The 17,857-nt window shown below is 41.0% G+C and overlaps 2 protein-coding genes across 7 annotated transcripts in view; one reads left to right on the top strand and one right to left on the bottom strand.

Annotated features, from left to right (window-relative positions):
• osbpl6 (oxysterol binding protein-like 6) overlaps positions 1-4,102 on the top strand; it is a 302,726-nt gene extending 298,624 nt beyond the window's left edge. For all 6 annotated transcript variants that reach the window (XM_038789304.1, XM_038789305.1, XM_038789300.1 and 3 more), the window contains one exon: positions 412-4,102. In XM_038789304.1, coding sequence (XP_038645232.1) covers positions 412-520 — 109 coding nt within the window. In that variant the 3' untranslated portion in view covers positions 521-4,102. The remainder of the gene's footprint in view (positions 1-411) is intronic.
• Positions 4,103-6,212: 2,110 nt separating this feature from the next.
• The window catches only part of LOC119961861 (interferon-inducible double-stranded RNA-dependent protein kinase activator A homolog A-like), a 57,196-nt gene continuing 45,551 nt past the window's right edge, over positions 6,213-17,857 (bottom strand). Inside the window, exons 6-8 of the mRNA XM_038789298.1 lie at positions 16,178-16,299; positions 12,194-12,386; positions 6,213-8,373 (exon numbers count right to left, since the gene is read on the bottom strand). Of these exons, the coding sequence (XP_038645226.1) occupies positions 8,216-8,373; positions 12,194-12,386; positions 16,178-16,299 (473 nt within the window). The 3' untranslated portion in view covers positions 6,213-8,215. The remainder of the gene's footprint in view (positions 8,374-12,193; positions 12,387-16,177; positions 16,300-17,857) is intronic.

Below are 17,857 nucleotides of genomic sequence, written 5' to 3'. Positions count from 1 at the left end.
ATAATCAAATTCAAAACCTTGATCCCGCCTTTTCCCCCACCATATCCCTTGTTCCCTTCAGCCCCAAGAACTATAGCTAATTCCTTCTTGAAATTACACAATATTTTGGCCTCAACTACTTTTTGTGGTCGTGAATCCCACAGATTTACCACTCTTCTGGGTGAAGAAATTTCTCCTCACCTCAGTCCTAAAGCTTTACCCCTTATCCTCAAACTATGAATACCCCTAGTTCTGGACTCCCCCAACATCGGGAACATTCTTTCTGAATCTACCCTTTCTAATCCAAGGAATTGAATTAGGAACCAAGAAGAATCTGTAGAAACTAATTTGTGGTGTTCTTTAGCTCATGATCAGTTGTCATGACCTTATACTATATTATTTTAACAAAATGTTCCATAATTCATTTTGCAGGAAAGTTTATGAAGGTAATCAAAGAGAATCCTGGATGAGCAATGGTAACTACTGGGAGTTACGGAAGGATCCAGGGTTTAGTAAATTAGAAAGCTTAACACTCTGGTAACTGAATTTGAAGAAATACAAATACATTCTTCATAGAGAAGAAATTAACTATGCATAAGTTATTATTGCTATTAGAAATCTTACTGTGTTCTTGTGGTTTTGCTGGTCATATACTAGGTATGTCTGTTTAATTACAGACATAATTATAAATATAGGCCATGACCCAAACACTGGTTTAGAAATTTGTTTTCCACTAAAGCTGTGAATTTTTGGTAAACCAAAAGTGTAATTTAAAGTGAATGCACAATAAGGATGGCTGTTTGACAGTCACATATTTATGAAAATAATATACTCCTAATGAAGCATTAATAACAATCATGGCTTTTTGCTAAAATGTTTCATCATTCATTTCATGCCTTAAAATAGTAAATACCTTCAGCAAACATGGTTTTTATTCTGGAAATCTACATACGGTCAACTCATTTTTCAAATAGCGCATCATATCAAAAATTAATGTGCCTAGAGTACAAGATCATAATTAGGTTGAAATTCACTCACGTTTATTAATGTGGTCTCATTCAGCATTCATAACTACTTTCTTCCAACATTCAAGATGGGCTTTGTTTTCATTTGGCTTGCCATTTATGATTTGTGTCACAATTTTAAAGTTTATATAAAATATATATTTATCAGTAATATTTATACACTGATGTGTAAAAAGTTGTACATCCTTTATTATCGATCTTGCAGGTGCAAACAAGAAACTGTGTTAACAAGCAACACATTTAAGTAGAATTCAGTTTCAGTAAGTAGTTTACAGACATGTGTATGCCCTTTCAGTCTGGTAGATATAAGCAATGGTATGGCAATAGAAACCCGTTACTGGATCCCATTTAAAGGTAATGCTAATTTAAAGAGAAAAAAAAATATCTCAATCAAGCCAATCCCCAGTCAGTTCACTTATTCGACAACCACTTGATAAACAGAATGTGTTGCTGAGTACACAGTCAAAGAGGTATGTCTCATTTATTAGTGATATTTAAGCTGAATGCGTTCATACAACCACATGTATTTTCATTTTGTTTAGATATTTACCAAATATCTATTTGATGACTCTTAAGTGGTGTAACCATTAGCATTTTACTCGAAGTAATTAACTCTAAGAAGTCATACTGGATTCCAGCCGCCTTCAGTGAAACATAGCAGCTGTATCATGTATCAAGATATGTAAAATGCACATGCGTAGCTGCCCGCAACTAAACTCAATGCAAGTTTTCTAATGCATTATGTAAAATTCATGAACATAGGCCTGTCAATTTTGAAATGCAACAAAACTGCACAAGAAAATGTAGACTTTTTTAATTTTCTGACATCATAGCCAACTAGCTGAGTAATTAAATAACACACTTAATCTATATATGGCAGAATAATACAAAATCATGCTGTCAGCACTTGTTTAGATTCTAGAAGAAATGCTACTATTCCCGAAGAAAAGTTACCAAAATGACCACCAGATAATATGTAAACAAAACACTTTATTTCAGTTATTAATGCTTTGGACAGGATGTGGATTTTATATCTTGTTGATTAAGTTAATTAAGCAACTAGGTATGTGCAGTTAACTGAGAGTCAAGAAACACATTGTGACGGGCTTCATTTTACAGCTTTATGCGCGGTTAACTGAGAGTCAAGAAACACATTGCTATAGGCTTCATTCTGCAACCAATCTGATAGAGTTCAAAAACTTTAAGATCACTTAATTCAACCTTATTTACTATTCAGTACTGTTATCATTTTTCCACTGAGCAACAATTGACAAGTGGAAACAATTTGGAACCATTTTTTCTTTTCAAAGGAATGTTAGAATCAAGCATTTAGACAATGGTGTGCTCCATTTTTGTTTTTTCAGTTAACATTGTGAGGAATATTGAATGAATGACAAGGTCTTAAAATAGATCAATTCTACAGTTGTTTCACTATAAGCTAATAAAATAATTTTGTGATCTTACCTCCTGAGCTCATTAGGAAAGTATGAAGAAAGTTACTTTTTTTATTAGTGAACATAAGTGTAGCTCACACTTTACTATTGTGAACCGCTAGGTTCAGACATTGATATAAAAATCCATATATAAAGTGCATAAGATATTGGTTGACTTTTCTAAATTGTCATAAAACAAGATATTAGACATTGCGCTATATTGTTTACTTTTCATCATATCAGATGTCAGATCTTGTTACAGATGTATTTTCAAATAAATGCATCTTGTACAAAGTAAATGTGGGATTAAGAATGTAAATACTGTGAGGTTTTACCAATATACTTCCATAGTAAAAGCCTTTTTAATATTCTGAAAGTTATTAGACTTGCATTGTGTGAATAAGTTAATATTAAACAATAACAGTAACATGATTACTAATGTTGCTGTTGTACTGAATTATCCATTATCTCTGAGTAATGAGTTTGTAATTGTAACATATCTATAAAGCTCTCTTTTTCTCTTGGTACTCTACCATTGAAATAATTTTAATATTAATTCATCTTCATACTGTTACTTGTCCTCGGTAGCTAAATTGTATCAGTTAAATAAGCACTTAATACATTAATTATTCTAGTACATCCATTTCTTCTGTTTCTTTCTTGGCTATTAACTTCTTTGATCAGTAATTCTACTTGAGTGCCTTAAGGTCCAATTGCTGAAAAATTAAATCTCTTGAAGTATCGTCCTTAGGCCAAAATTGGGATGTCAATTTAGTGTATGGGATTTTGTTAAGTGTCATTGGTTTCTAATTTAGAAACAACTTTTTCCATTAAATAGATTTTCTAAAAATCTAATTTCAAAAGAAAAAATGTCCTCCTATCCCGGTCATTTAAAAAATATTGCTTGTTAAACCTTTGCCAAACAGCAAACAACAGTACCTAAAGTAGCATTAGTTATCCTTGAAAAGGAAACTGCAATCCACTAAGTTTGGTTATCTGTATAAGGAGATGGATGACTAAGATGTCCATTGCATGTTCATACTTCTGTACATTAAGTGTGGATATTAATGTAGTGTAGTTATATTTCCCAATAACTGGAATATTTATTCCATCCCCCAATTATTTAATCAATTTTCATTCCATCCCTTTGTCACCCTATCCTTATGACTGGAATTCATCTTTGTGAATTACAAAACATTAAAAAGGGAAATATCTTTCGTACTGAAGCATTGGGCTTTGCAGAACAAAGTGAATTGCTTTGTACCTGTATTATATATTTCCACAGGTGTCTACTTTTCTCTATTATCAGGCTGTGCCTGACTTAAATAGATGATAAATTTTAATATGTTTGTTTGGAGAGAACTCCACACTGCAGTGTCTGTTGCAATGTAAATTAAGTTGCATGTACAAGTATAAATTAGCCTGCCAGTGAATGTTACAAATGCCTTACCAAAAGGTCTGTAGTGATGATTTATTGTCTTGGAAGACTGAAATAAACTGACTGGTGCTAAACCTGACAGTGATGCTTAAATAGGTTACTGAAGTGCATATTATAAAGGGGCCCCTGAAGAAGTGCAATTGTTAATTAATACATATATGTACTTATATTCTGTACGCTGCTGCTATCTGTGCTTGTTCTAATAAAATTGTATGGCACCATTGGAACTATGGATTGTTTTTCCTTCAGTCTTGAGCTCTTTGGTTAGTGGCAGCCAAAGGTTTTCTTTGAGAAATAGAACATTAATTTCTGTAACAATTCCTACTATAATTTAGGAGATGTAAGCTGTATGCAAAGTAGTAGAACTGCAGCATAAGAAGGTAAAACAAGAAATAGTAATTCGGCCGATGGTCCTCTTATTTAATTCAATTGGTATCTTTCATCTTTGAGTCCCTTTAGGCTCTGTTGAATCAAAAATAGTTTTTTCAGTAATGGGTAATAGTAGATATCCTCCAAGTTAATTATTAAGTGAAATATAATTACTTAGGTGCTGTCATTTGTTAATTTAACAATTGCTTTATAATGTTTTGCAGCTATTATGTGAGTAAATTATGTATTGCATTCATTGGTTTCTGGTTCTATAACTGGTACAGCATGTAGTTATATTATTTTTTGTACCAACTCCATTCTCTTTGTCAATCTTAGTATATAAATGCAAACTGCATGAGCTCTCCAAAACTAGATAAGTATAGCTGAAATTCAACCTATTTTTTGTCATCCAAATTTAGAGAATTTATGGCATGGTTGTGATGATTTAATTTATTTATTGTCACGTGTAGTTAAAAGTATTGTTCGGTCTGTGATCCAGGCAGATCGCTCCATACATAAAAAACATAGAACATACGGTAAATACATAAACATCAGGTGAAGCATATATAGTGCTACAACTGTAGAGAAGATGTGTCGAGAGATCAGTTCAGTAGTCTGGTAACAGCGTGGAAGAAGCTATTTTTGAATCTGTTGGTGCGTTTTCTCAGACTTGTGTAAAGACTAGTGTCATTCTAGTTCAGGTAGTCTAAGCCATTGTAGCAAGGCTCAAGTGGTGCAGAGAAATACAGGGTGCCTAGTCTGTAAATTAATATGCCAAGCTTTAAATTATTTTAAATCTTGTCTATCTATCGCTACTTGCAATAATGGTACATTAAATTGTGGTATTGCTGGTAATGTTTATAAAGCTTTATTGACACGAAACTTGTCAAAATTGATACTGAGGTACCCCTATCTTGCTACACATTAAGTATAACATTCTAATTCCTTAAATTGTTTTGACTTTCCCACCACATACAAAGGTAGAATTTCATATTAATCCTTTTACAGGATAACTAATTTCAATTATGCCTCATTTCCTTTCCGTAATTGAATCTACAACCTAACATGTTGCACTTATTTCCTGCTTGTACTAGAAGAGTGTCATTGCCTTTTGTGCATGAACCGAGCATATAGTATGACAAGTAAATAATGAACACAGTAGCTATATGCTCCATATCAATAAGATTTAAAAGTGTATAAATGTATTCCTTTTTTACATGATATTCCATTTCATTAAGCTATCTTCAACATGTCAGCACCCATTTAGAAACATGCTCAATAGTTGTGATGTTAACCATTTAGTTTTGTATCAATCATTATGATTTTGAGCTTGAAGTGAGTTTCATCTCCAGTTTGTCTCCTTGGAATAAATCATTCACAAGTAATTTGGGTAAGGATTTCTTTTGTTTGCATTTATGCACATGGGCAGAACATTCTATGGACACATGACCTAGAAATTCAGGCATGACGATACGAGCAGGATTTTGCGGGGGGGGGGGGGGGGGGGGGATGTGTGGAGATAGAGGTCACTTGCGTTACCAACGCTGGCAGTGGAGGTTTTACTGCTCTCAGACATTAGCCGAGCACATCTGGCACTCATCCAGTGAAACAGTAGTAGAGATCCACAGGCATATGAAGAGGAAGGCAACAATTTGTTAGCTGGAGCAATCAAGAAGGTCTGACAGCTCACATTCTTTTAATGTAGGGTTGAAAGGGGCAGTCTTGCTGTTTAGTCAGGTAAGTTCTACTATTTGTGCTGTGCAAGTTTAACACGTGACAAGTGAACTGCTGGAGTGCTCAAGCACCCAAGACTGGGTCCTGCAAAGAGAGCGAATCTAATTAAAATATTATTTACACTAATTAAATCCCATAACGTTTAAGTAGATACTGTGTTCCCACCATATTGGAGACTGGGTCATTTAGGCCCCATTTTCAGGTCATTGTTTACAAGCAAAACAAATACACCTGTTTTTTACACAATACTTTTATTCATTTCTTCTGTTTTCCAATTAAATTACAGCACTTGATAACACAGCTAAAGTTCTCATAGCTCCTGAAGTATAAATTACAGAAACAATGCCACATTGATATCAGACAATGGAAAGCCTGAAACATGAGGTCTATGCCAAGGAGATAAGTTTCCTGAGGCTCCTAACTGGCTCTCGTGAATCGATCGGATACAAAATTACTGAAACTACTAATTATTTACATAATTAAGTGTACAGGTGGATTTATATAATTTATCAATACAATTTTTGTAAATACCTTTTCTTTAATATACAAATACTGAAAACAAAGCATGCTTACAAGCATATAGTTCACCAAAGCCAATCGTTATTTGGCTTTCCAGGGATGTTGGGGCAGATTATTTTGCTTGTACAAGAATGGTTATCATAAATCAACATGGTTTCCGTGGAGCAGGAATTAGTGCATCCAAATGCTGTTTGGAGCACAGACATGTTTAAACTTCTAAAATAGCTTTAGCCTTTCAGTCAATATTACTTTTAATAATAGGAGAAAATCAAATTCCTGCATGATACAGCATCCTCGACTATCTAGTTGAGTTATGGAAATATATTTTCCGATTGTTAACATGTTGAAAATTTTTTTTAAAAAAACTGATGGGAAAATAAATAAATAAATCTTGGTATATTCTTTCCCACACAACGTTAGCACAAATCTATCAGTTTATAAAGCTATGAAAATGTATTTTTTATTTCCTAATTTAAAAAAAATACACTATGGGTTCTATTAAAAAAATCATCTGAAAATTCAGGAGTAACCTGAAGATCAGTTTTGTTTTATACATTTAGAGTTTCCAATTAAGGGGCAATTTAGCATAGACAATCCATCTACCCTGCACATCTTTTGGGTTGTGAGGGCGAAACCCACGCAAACACAGGGAGAATGTGTAAACTCCACACAGACGTGACCCAGAGCTGGGATCGAACCTGGGACTTCGGCGACATGAGACAGCAATGCTATCCATTACGCCACTGCACCTGAAAATCAGTTACAATGAAACTGGGCCTCAATATTCACCGGCAAAAGTTTTGTGACATGTCAAATTCATTCCCGGCTTGAGTCACTGTCAGTGCGGAGTCTGCACATTCTCCCCGTGTCTGCATGGGTTTCGCCCCCACAACCCAAAAATGTGCAGAGTAGGTGGATTGGCCACGCTAAATTGCCCCTTAATTGGAAAAAATAATTGGGTAATCTAAATTTTAAAAAAAAAATTGTTTAAAAAAATGTAAGCCTACTTGTGACAAAGATTATTAAAAACTGATTACAAGTATTTTTTGGATGGCTAAGCTTTCTCAAAATATAATTAAACAAATATTGCAGTAAAATGACAAGCTAGGAAATGAGGGTGGAAGAGGTCCAAATGAATACCTCTATCTGCTCCCAACTTAAATCACAACACACAGGACAGGCAGCTGTGGAGTTTAGTAGTGAAGCCATTAACTAACGTTATACAACTGATTTTTTTTTAAACTTTAGTTTTGAGTTAATAAAACTCTGCTGAATATTTGTGTTATTTTAAATAAACTGGTCTCATTCATCTTCAAACATATATTTCTACTGGACAAAAATGGCAATTAAACTAAAACATAAATAGTAAGACTGTCTGACTATTTTACTCTCCATAAAGAAAATTCTAATAAGACATGCATATGTCACAGAGGGACAGGGCTGGGGAGAAACATTTTAAAATCAGTTTCTTGATAAACTGCTTCTCTAAGGTACTACGGCAATTCCTTAAAATAGTCTAGGTCTTTTCAGACTTTTAATACAAAGGACATACTCAAAACTGATGGTTGTGTGCATGTACATATATGTGCCTCTCTGTCAGTCTTTAAAATGTGGTAGAAATCTCAGGCTGTATTTCAATCATGTAATTTAGAAAAATACTTCTCTCCGAATTGCTTATTTCTCTTCCAGGATAATGTAGATGAAACAAGAATGTTTTCTTAATTTCTTTCAGCCATAATCTTCAAATATTGCAGTGCATTGTGGGCAGCATCATTGTGAGCATTACTACGAGAAATTCCAGTACCATGGCATACGGTAACTGGCCGAGTTGAAAGTTCAGCTAAACACTGATACTGACCATTCACAGTCAGCTCATCTGCAACAAAGAAAATGCAATTATTTTTTTCCCCCAAATTAAATAAATAATCAAGTGGCCTTCATAGAAGGTGTTTCACTTGAAATATTCACAAGCTGTTTCTTATATAATGAGAAGGTAACTTCCCATCTAGTCATAGTTATGAATAGTTAAGACCCATTTGAAATGATGTGGAGATGCCGGCGTTGGACTGGGGTGGGCACAGTAAGAAGTCTTACAACACCAGGTTAAAGACCAACAGGTTTGTTTCGAATCACTAGCTTTCAGAGCACTGCTCCTTCCTCAGGTGAATAAAGAGGTGGGTTCCAGATAAGTTTATATATAGACATATTGTCTATATATGTTTCTGGAACCCACCTCTTCATTCACCTGAGGAAGGAGCAGTGCTCCGAAAGCTAGTGATCCGAAACACACCTGTTGGACTTTAACCTGGTGGTGTAAGTCTTCTTACATTTTAAATGAACACAGGTTACAATCATCATCTGACTTTGTATTGATATCGAGATCCTTTGGGACCCATTTCAAAAAATGAATTGGGTAAAAATAGAGTTTGTTATATGAATAAAACTTAACATACCAATATAGTGTGGACATACAATTATGGTAAATAAGACTGATGTAGATTAATTCTCCTCTTTCAGTTCTGTGTCCAAAGGCAGGTCCAACCCACAGTGACCTTGACCCCAGATACGATAAGGAGGCCAATCCCGAATCTATCCCAGCCAGAACAAGGATCGAATCCATGCTGTTGACACCAATCTGATCCACACACCAGTCGTCTAGCTAACTGCTCCAAAAGGAGACCTGTTGCTGTGACTACATACACTTTTCATGCAGGGGCTCTCGATAGCTGATCAGGAAACTCTTCCACTCTTAGCACCTACCATTGACATAGATTGGAAGAATTTACACAACCTGTTTAGCCACATGATGAACACACCTTCCTTGGCCATCCAGTCTTGGGAGTGGGAATTGAACCAGAGCTTCTGACTCTAGGGATGTTACCCACTGTACCACAAGATCTCCAGATTATTTATTGGTGAGGAAAAATGGAAGGTTTGCATATAATAGCAAGATTAGCCTCAGTGCTGAATTGCAACTTTCAGTCAATATAAGAATGACAAAATGACTACTAGTAGACTTCTGATTGAACATTTGTGGTTTCCCAAATATTCTGACTGGGTATTCCATTTTAATAGCTAACGATTTTCACTTCTCAAAATGGAGCTGAATATTTTACCTAAATTTAAGGTGACAGTTATTTTTTTTAATAAACAATGTACAAAGAGCAAAAAAAAAAGTTCAATCACCGAGTCCCATCCCACCAAGGCCCGCCTAATTGACCCCGTATTCTACACTACCCTAACCACCCCCCCAACCGCTGACGTTTAAATCTCTGCAAAGAAGTCGATGAATGGTTGCCACCTCCGGGTGAACCCTAACAGTAACCCTCTCATGGCGAACTTAATCTTCTTTAGGCCGAGAAAGATCGCCATGTTAGTCAGCCAGGCCTCCGACTTCAGGGGCTTTGAGTCCAGGCTAGCAGTATCCGTCTCCGGGCTACCAGGGAAGCAAAGGCCAGAACGTCTGCCTCTTTCTCCTCCTGGATTCCCAGATCTTCTGACACGCCGAAAATCGCCACCTCTGGACTCATTGGCACCCCGTTTTCAATACTCTGGACATGACGTCCGCAAACCCCTGCCAGAATCCCTTAAGTTTTGGACATTCCCAGAACATGGTTCGCTGGTCCTCCTGCACATTTTACACACCTATCCTCCACCCCAAAGAATCTACTCATCCTGGCCACTGTCATGTGGACCATCTTGAATTGGACCAAGCTGAGCCTGGCGCATGTTCCGGTCGCGTTTACTCTGCTCAACATGTCCGCCCATAAGCCATCCTCCATCTCACCACCAAGCTCCTCCTCCACTTACACTTCAGCTTCAGCTCCTCGGTCTGCGTCTCCTCCGCCCCTATGAGTTCTTTGTAGATGTCCACGAAACTCCCCTTTCCCACTCATCCCCTAGACACTACCCTATCCTGGATCCTCCTTAGTGGCAGGAGTGGGAAGGATGATACCTGCCTGCGAAGAAAGTCCCGCACCTGTAAATATCTAAATTCGTTCCCCCTTGCCAAACCAAACTTCTCCAGTTCCCTCAAGCGAGGGAAGCTCCCTCAAAGAACAGGTCCCCCATCCTCTCAATTCCCGCCCTTTGCCACACTCGGAACCCGCTATCCAAGCTCCCTGGGGCAAACCAGTGATTGTCACATACTGGGGACCAGACCGATGCTCCCACTGTTCCAACGTACCTCCTCCACTGACCCCAGATCCTCAAGGCCGCCACCACCACGGGGCTGGTGGAGTACCTCGCCGGCGGGAGTAGCAGAGGTGTTGTTATCAACACCCCCAGACTGGTGCCCCTACCCGTTCCCAAACAGACCCCACCCCCACCACCACCACCCACTTCCTTATCATGGCTACGTTAGCCGCCCAGTAATAATTACTGAAATGCGGTAGCGCAAGACCACCCCCCCCCCCCTCCCCGATTCCGCTCGAGCATCACCTTCTTCAATTGCGGGGACTTACCCGCCCACACAAAGCCCAGGATGATTTTATTAACCCTCTTAAAAAAGGACCGCGGGATGAAAATTGGGAGACACAAATACGAATAAAAATCTCGGTAAGGCCGCCATCTTGACCGTCTGCACTCTCCCAGCCAACGGAAGCGGGAGCGCATCCCATCTCCGAAACTCGCCCATCATCTGTTCAACCAACCGTGACAAGTTCAGCTTGTGTAATCTGCCCCAGTAACCCTCTCATGGCGAACTTAATCTTCTTTAGGCCGAGAAAGATCGCGCCACCTGTATCCCTAAGTAGCTGAAACTGTCCCCTACTAACCTAAACGGCAGCTCCCTCAGCCGACCCACCTGACCCCTCGCCTGGACTATAAACATCTCGCTCTTTGGCATATTCAGTTTATACCCCGAAAACCAACCAAATTCCCCCAAAACCGCCATAATTTCGCCCATCTCTGCCTCTGGATCTGATACGTATAGAAGCAGGTCATCGCGTACAACAAGACCCTATGTTCCAACCCCCCCCTCCAAATCAGCCCCTTCCATCCCTTTGAAGCTCTGAGCAATTGCCAGCGGTTCTATAGCTAATGCAAACAGCAGTGGGGAGAAGCTATCTTGTCCCCCGGTACAGTCTAAAATAGTCCGAGGTCGTCCTATTCGTCCTTACACCTCCGGAGCCTGGTACAACAGCCTGACCCAGTCGATAAAGCCCCTACATTCCCAAATCGTCCCAGGACCTCCCATATAGCCCCACTCCAACCGGTCGTACGCCTTTTCCGCATCCACTGCCACAACTACTTCAACCACTCTACTCTCCAGGGGCATCATAATCACATTATTGAGCAGCCTTCTTATATTGACCACCAGCTGCCTGCCCTTGACAAACCCGGTTTGATCCTCCACAATCACATCCGGCACACAATCTTCTTCAATCCTGGAGGCCAAAATTTTGGCCAGCAACTTGGCGTCCACATTAAGCAGTGAGATCGGCCTATATGACCCGCATAGCTCCGGGTCTTGTCCCGCTTCAATATCAACGTAATAGAGGCCTGTGACATCGTCGGGGGCAGCACCCCTCTGTCCCTTGTCTCATTAAAAACCTTGACTAGCAACGGCCTTAAAGTCCCCGAGAACTTCTTCTAGAACTCCACCGGGTACCCATCTGGCCCTGGTGCTTTACCCGACTGCATACAGACTGTTATAATTTAACGACCTATGTCCAGGTAGGAGATAATTTACATACCTATGTCCAGGTAGGAGGTATCAAATCCTTGCTCTTCCATCACTTCTGCCAACATCTGACTGTAGTCAGTGTTGGGAATGCTGAGTGGACTCCTCCTCAGTTGATTAATTTTTTCTCCAGATGAATTTCTTAGCAGGACCCAACTGTTTAGCGACATCTTTCCTCTTGCACCATTCCATTTATCTTCAGATATCTGAAGCACATAGAATTAAGTGATTTAGGCTGCTATTCGGGGGTATGTGGAATTGAACAATATGGGGGAAGGTCACAGCTGCCACATTGTGGGAGGCACTTACAGCAGAAGTTAGGGGGGAATTTATTTCAATTTGGCGCATAGAGAGAGGGTGGGGGATGGTAGACAAGAGAGTGGGCGGGGGCTGGTAGAGGAGATTCTGATGGTAGATCGTAGGTACTTGGTGGTGCCTGATTAGCGGTTGTTAAAGGAGAGGCAGAGGCTCTAGATGGAGTTTGGGTTAGTGTCCATGGGAAAGAGGGTGGGGCAGTTGCAGAGGGGCAATGCAGGGGAAAAGGGGAGCAGGATGCTGACCCATCAATTGAAGAAGCAGGCAGCAGCGAGGGAGATTGGTAGGGCGAGGGGGAAGGTGGTGACGGATCTAGAGTGGGTTAACGGGGCATTTGAGGCCTTCTGCAGGAGGCTGTACGAATTGGAGCCCCCAATCGGGGAGGAAAGGACGCAACGGTTTCTGGGCCAGAGGGGCAGTGCGGGGGAAGGCGAGCAGGATGTTGGCCCATCAGTTGAAGCAGGCAATGGAAAGGGAGATTGGTAAGGTGAGGGATGAAAGGGGTAAGATGATGACGGATCCAAAGAGGATGAATGGGGCATTTGAGACCTTCCTTAGGAAGCTGTACGAGTTCGAGCCCTTGACAAGGGAGGAAGGGATGTGGTCTTCGGGTAGAGTGGACGTATTTGCTAGAGCAGTTCAGGTTTGGGCAGGGGTTTGGATTGGGTTCAGCTGTTGTACAAGGGGTCGGTGGTGAGTGTCCAGACAAATCGGATGCGTTTGGGGTACTTTAGGTTACATCGTGGGACAAGACAGGAGTGCCCACTCTCCCTGTTGCTTTTCAACTTGGCGATAGAGCAGTTGGCAATGCTGCATAAGGCGTTGAGGGGTTGGCAAGCGATTGAGCGGTGGGGTGCCGAGCATAGAGTTTCACTATATGCAGATGATCTAGTAAAATATCTCTGAACTGGTGGACGGCACTGGAGGGATTATGGAGATTGTGGAGGGTATTTGGTCGGTTTTCGGGAAACAAATTGAATGTGGGAAAGAGAGAGGTATTTTCGATCAATGCTAGAGGGAAAGAGAGGAGGTTAGGTAAGTTGCTGTTCAGGGTGATGGGGATGTGTTTTAGGTATTTAGGAATCCAGGTGGCGCAGAGCTGGGCCCAACTACACTAAATGAACTTGGCATGATTTGTTGGGGGAATGAAGGTGGATTTTAAGAGGTGGGATAAGTGCGTGCAGACAGGGGGGGGGCTGGCGTTGCCGAATCTGATGAATTATTATTGGGTGTCGAACATAGCAATACTGAGGAAGAGAGGGCGGATGGAGCCGGCATTTTGTAGGAAGATGAGTTTGAGGACACTGTTGTTGGCATCTCTAACGTTCTCGCCAGTCAGGTACTCAAGTGAGCCCAGTGGTGGTTTTGGTGTTACGGGTGTGGAGGCAACATTTTGAGCTGGAGGGCATGAGGTTGTGGGCACCAATATGCGACAACCGTAGGTTTGTGCCGGCAGGGCAGGATAAGAGGTTGTGGGGGTGGAGGCAGGTGGCCACAGAGTACTTTAGGGACTTGTTTATAGAGGGCAAGTTTGTGGGGCTGGAAGAGTTGGGGGAATTGTATGAGTTGCCCAAGGGGAACGGCTTTAGGTACGTGCCGGTGAGGGGTTTCGTGAGGAGAGCGGTGCCGTCCTTCCCAGGGCTGCAGTGTTGCAGGACAAGTTGCTGTTAGAGGACGGTATGGGGTGGGGGGAGAAGAGGTGTTGGATATTTAAGGAATTGATGGAGAGGGAGGGCACTCTGGCAGCGGAGATTAAGCACAAGTGGGAGGAGTTGGGAGGGGAGCTGGACGTGGAATCCTTGCAGCGGGTGAATGCGTCCTCGTTGTGTACAAGATTAAGCCTCATCCAGTTTAAGATAGTACATTGGGGCCCACATGATGGTGGCGAGGATGAGTAGGTTCTTGTTGGGATGAAAGACAGGTGTCAAGCCCACATGTTTTGGATGTCTCCAAGACAGAGGGGTTTCTCGAATGTTATTTCTGAGGTTCTGGGTGTGGGGGTGGCCTGGAGTCCGAAGGTGGCGATGTTTGGTGTGTCGGAAGATCTGGGAGTCCCAAGTGTGGAGAGCGCTGATGTATTGGTCTTTTCCTCCTGAATAGCCCGGAAACAGATTTTGTTGTGTTGTTGGGACTCAGAGCCGCCGAAGGGAGGGATATGGGTGAGTGATCTCGCAGAATTCCTGCGGTTGGAGAAAGTCAAGTTTGCTTTCGGGGGTCGGTAGAGGGGTTCACCCAGTATGGAAGCCATTCATCGATTTCTTCAAGGAGGATTGAGGGGTCAGCGTGGTGGTGGGTGAGGGTGGAAGGGATAAGGGGGTAAAAATTAGGAAGGCCGGATGTGGTGGGGTGTTGGTATGGGGGTTTTGTTGGGGATTTGTTGTTGGTTTGGGTTGGTCTAATATTTTGTGTATCTATGTGAAAAGCCTTGAATAAAAATATTTTAAAAAAGAATTAAGTGATTTAGCATATTCTTGCAAAAATTAAAGGTAAAACATTGACTCTCCATTTGATCACATTTAGACCAAATGTTTTGAGTTGGCTCTTCGAGCCTTTCTACGAGTTTCAGGTACCCAACTTGAAAGATACATTTGCTCCATAACTTATTATGGATGTCCAAACAACCCACATATCTATTTACAGTTCTTACACTGTTGGTTTCTACTTTTTGAATTTTGAGGGCCTGAAGGGAAATTGTCTCTAGTATTGCTTCCATCTTGCTAGGTGAATCCTACATCCTAAATTTCTGTCTGTTGGTAGTTTACAAAAATTGAAATTAATCAAGTATCTATTAACTTTATCTATCAATGTTATAGGAAACCCAAGAGGATCTATGCTATATACTTAACTGGCCCACAAAGGCAAAATATGTGGAAAGTCCTGGCTTACTTTTTGTTTTAAAAATAAGTAGTGTTTAGTATCTAAACATATACATCAAATCTCTCCAATTATGTTTGGGTTCAGAATATATTTCCTGCTGACAAATCTACATCAGCCATAACCCTCACTCCTGGTGTTATCCTGTAATTAAAGGGACTCACTGACCAGGTTGTCAGAACCTTCCTAATGTTAATGTCAGAACTGAAGGCAATATGCCAGTTTATTTTCTGGTTACATTCAAATTCAGTTTAAATTCCCCTGATCAGAGGTGAGGAATATTTTGGAAAAAGCGAAGCCATATGAGACACTGCATTGCAGTCACACATCTAGATTTATCAGTTAGAAACAACTGAAAATTGTTTGGGGTTTTATGAATAATTTGCAGGAGCACCAGAAACAGCCTCTAATGTGGAAGTGGGACTCGGGGTGATCAAAGACAATGAAGATCAACTAAATCAACAGCAAGACATCCTTGTTACAATCTTTCTATTTTCTGTTATCATGATGAAAAAAACACGTGCATGCTAATTCCAAATCACATCTGAGATGGAAATATTATTCGATACTTTCATTCATACCACTAGCATTGAAGCTGAAAATGTTTCGCTTTTTTAAATTACTCAACCCGATTTGTGCTTTTCCGGATTTTAATCTCACCATCCACGCAAGTTCTTTGCTTGAAGCAGGTGATGGTCAGTCTCCGATTTCAACTTTGTCAGAACTGTAACCACATCCCAAACTGCTGCAAACTTATCGAGCCGTAAACCTCTTACTACATGCCTCAAACATTTTATCATACTCTTACCAATGAAATGTCATCAGCAGTGACTTTATTTCCCTGTTTCCAGTCAGTGGGAATATTCTGCAGTTTGGCGACCATCTTTTCTGCAGCGTTGCGTTTTGCTGATTTTTTTGAAGTACTACAACCTACACAAGAAATAAAAATTCATAATTCACTGACAATTTTGTGCTCACGTACACTGTTGCTTATCATTTCAGTTTATATTTTAATTCCTTTACAGTTTTATTGACCTGCATATGCAATTACTTTGCTCAACAAGAACAACAACATGCATTTATTTACCACCTTTAATACGGAGAAGCGTCAAATAGGATTTTCCCTCCTGGGCCGGGGCCCCAATGTCAGGACTGTTTTGTGGTCCTGACCCCAGCCTTGGGTGGGAGTGAGTAGTCACCATTTGTGATTCATGTGGAGGTGGTCTAAGCAGCCAATTAGCGCTGATGGTGTGGAACTCCAAGTACAGGCCCAATTTAAAAGATACATTCACCGGGGAGTCAGGAGCACAGGCTGAGCACCTGGAACAGGGTGGTCCCTTGATTCTCCGATGCTAATCTTGAGGTCTTCCTGGAAGTATAAGGGGGAGAAGAGAGGTCCTCTTTCCAGAGGATGGAAGAAGGCCACCAAGCCAAACAATGATAACATGGCCGAGAAAGTCAACAACAGATGTGTGGTCCATAGGAACTAGTTCCAGTGGCATAAACGGTTCAATTACTTTCTGAAGGCAAATCTTGCTTCTGAACAGGAGAGCAATGCGTGTCAAGGGTACTTACTGATATCTCAGCAAGGCTTAGAGCCCCATCACTGTTGAGGATTTGCCAGCTTATGTCAATAAGTCACTGGCACTGGTCAGAAAGGCCAGCAATACCTCATCTCTCTTTTGTCCTTGCAGGAGAAAACGGCTCACAATGCCAGGGAGAGTGTTCTGACAGGAAGAGGAGTGTCACATTTCCACATTGTCACAGGAGAGCGCCATGGAGCCAGGAACACCTTGTAGGAGCAATTCAGGGAAGAGATGGTGGGCATAACTGGATGAGAGGGTGAAAAGTCCAATCTGTAGATTGGGCAGCACGGTAGCATTGTGGATAGCACAATTGCTTCACAGCTCCAGGGTCCCAAGTTCGATTCCAGCTTGGGTCACTGTCTGTGTCGGAGTCTGCACATCCTCCCCGTGTTTGCGTGGGTTTCCTCCGGGTGCTCCAGTTTCCTCCTACAGTCCAAAGATGTGCAGGTTAGGTGGATTGGCCATGATAAATTGCCCTTAGTGTCCAAAATTGCCCTTAGTGTTGGGTGGGGTTACTGGGTTATGGGGATAGGGTGGAGGTGTTGACCTTGGGTCGGGTGCTCTTTCCAAGAGCCGGTGCAGACTCGATGGGCCAAATGACCTCCTTCTGCACTGTAAATTCTATGATTAAGGGGATGGAATTCACTCCTCCCAGTGTGTCAAAGATTCAACCGCATTGGAGAGCCTCAGCATTGGTGAGGGATCTGCTATTACAGGCTACTTCATGATTTATTTTCGTGACTCCCACAGGTTCTGGCATGGAGGAAAAAAGCCCAAGTCCTGTGAAGGCACAGGGTCTATCACATGAAACCAAAACAGCAGAACCAGCACATCATGCACACACACATACATACACACACTCCTTCTGCCAGTGCAGATATACTCACATTGTTGGTCCCTAT

This window comes from Scyliorhinus canicula, chromosome 2, assembly GCF_902713615.1.
Source record: "Scyliorhinus canicula chromosome 2, sScyCan1.1, whole genome shotgun sequence".
NCBI lineage: Eukaryota > Metazoa > Chordata > Chondrichthyes > Carcharhiniformes > Scyliorhinidae > Scyliorhinus > Scyliorhinus canicula.
The sequence above is the reverse complement of the archived record's forward strand: the minus strand, read 5'-3'. Positions and strand labels throughout refer to the sequence as shown.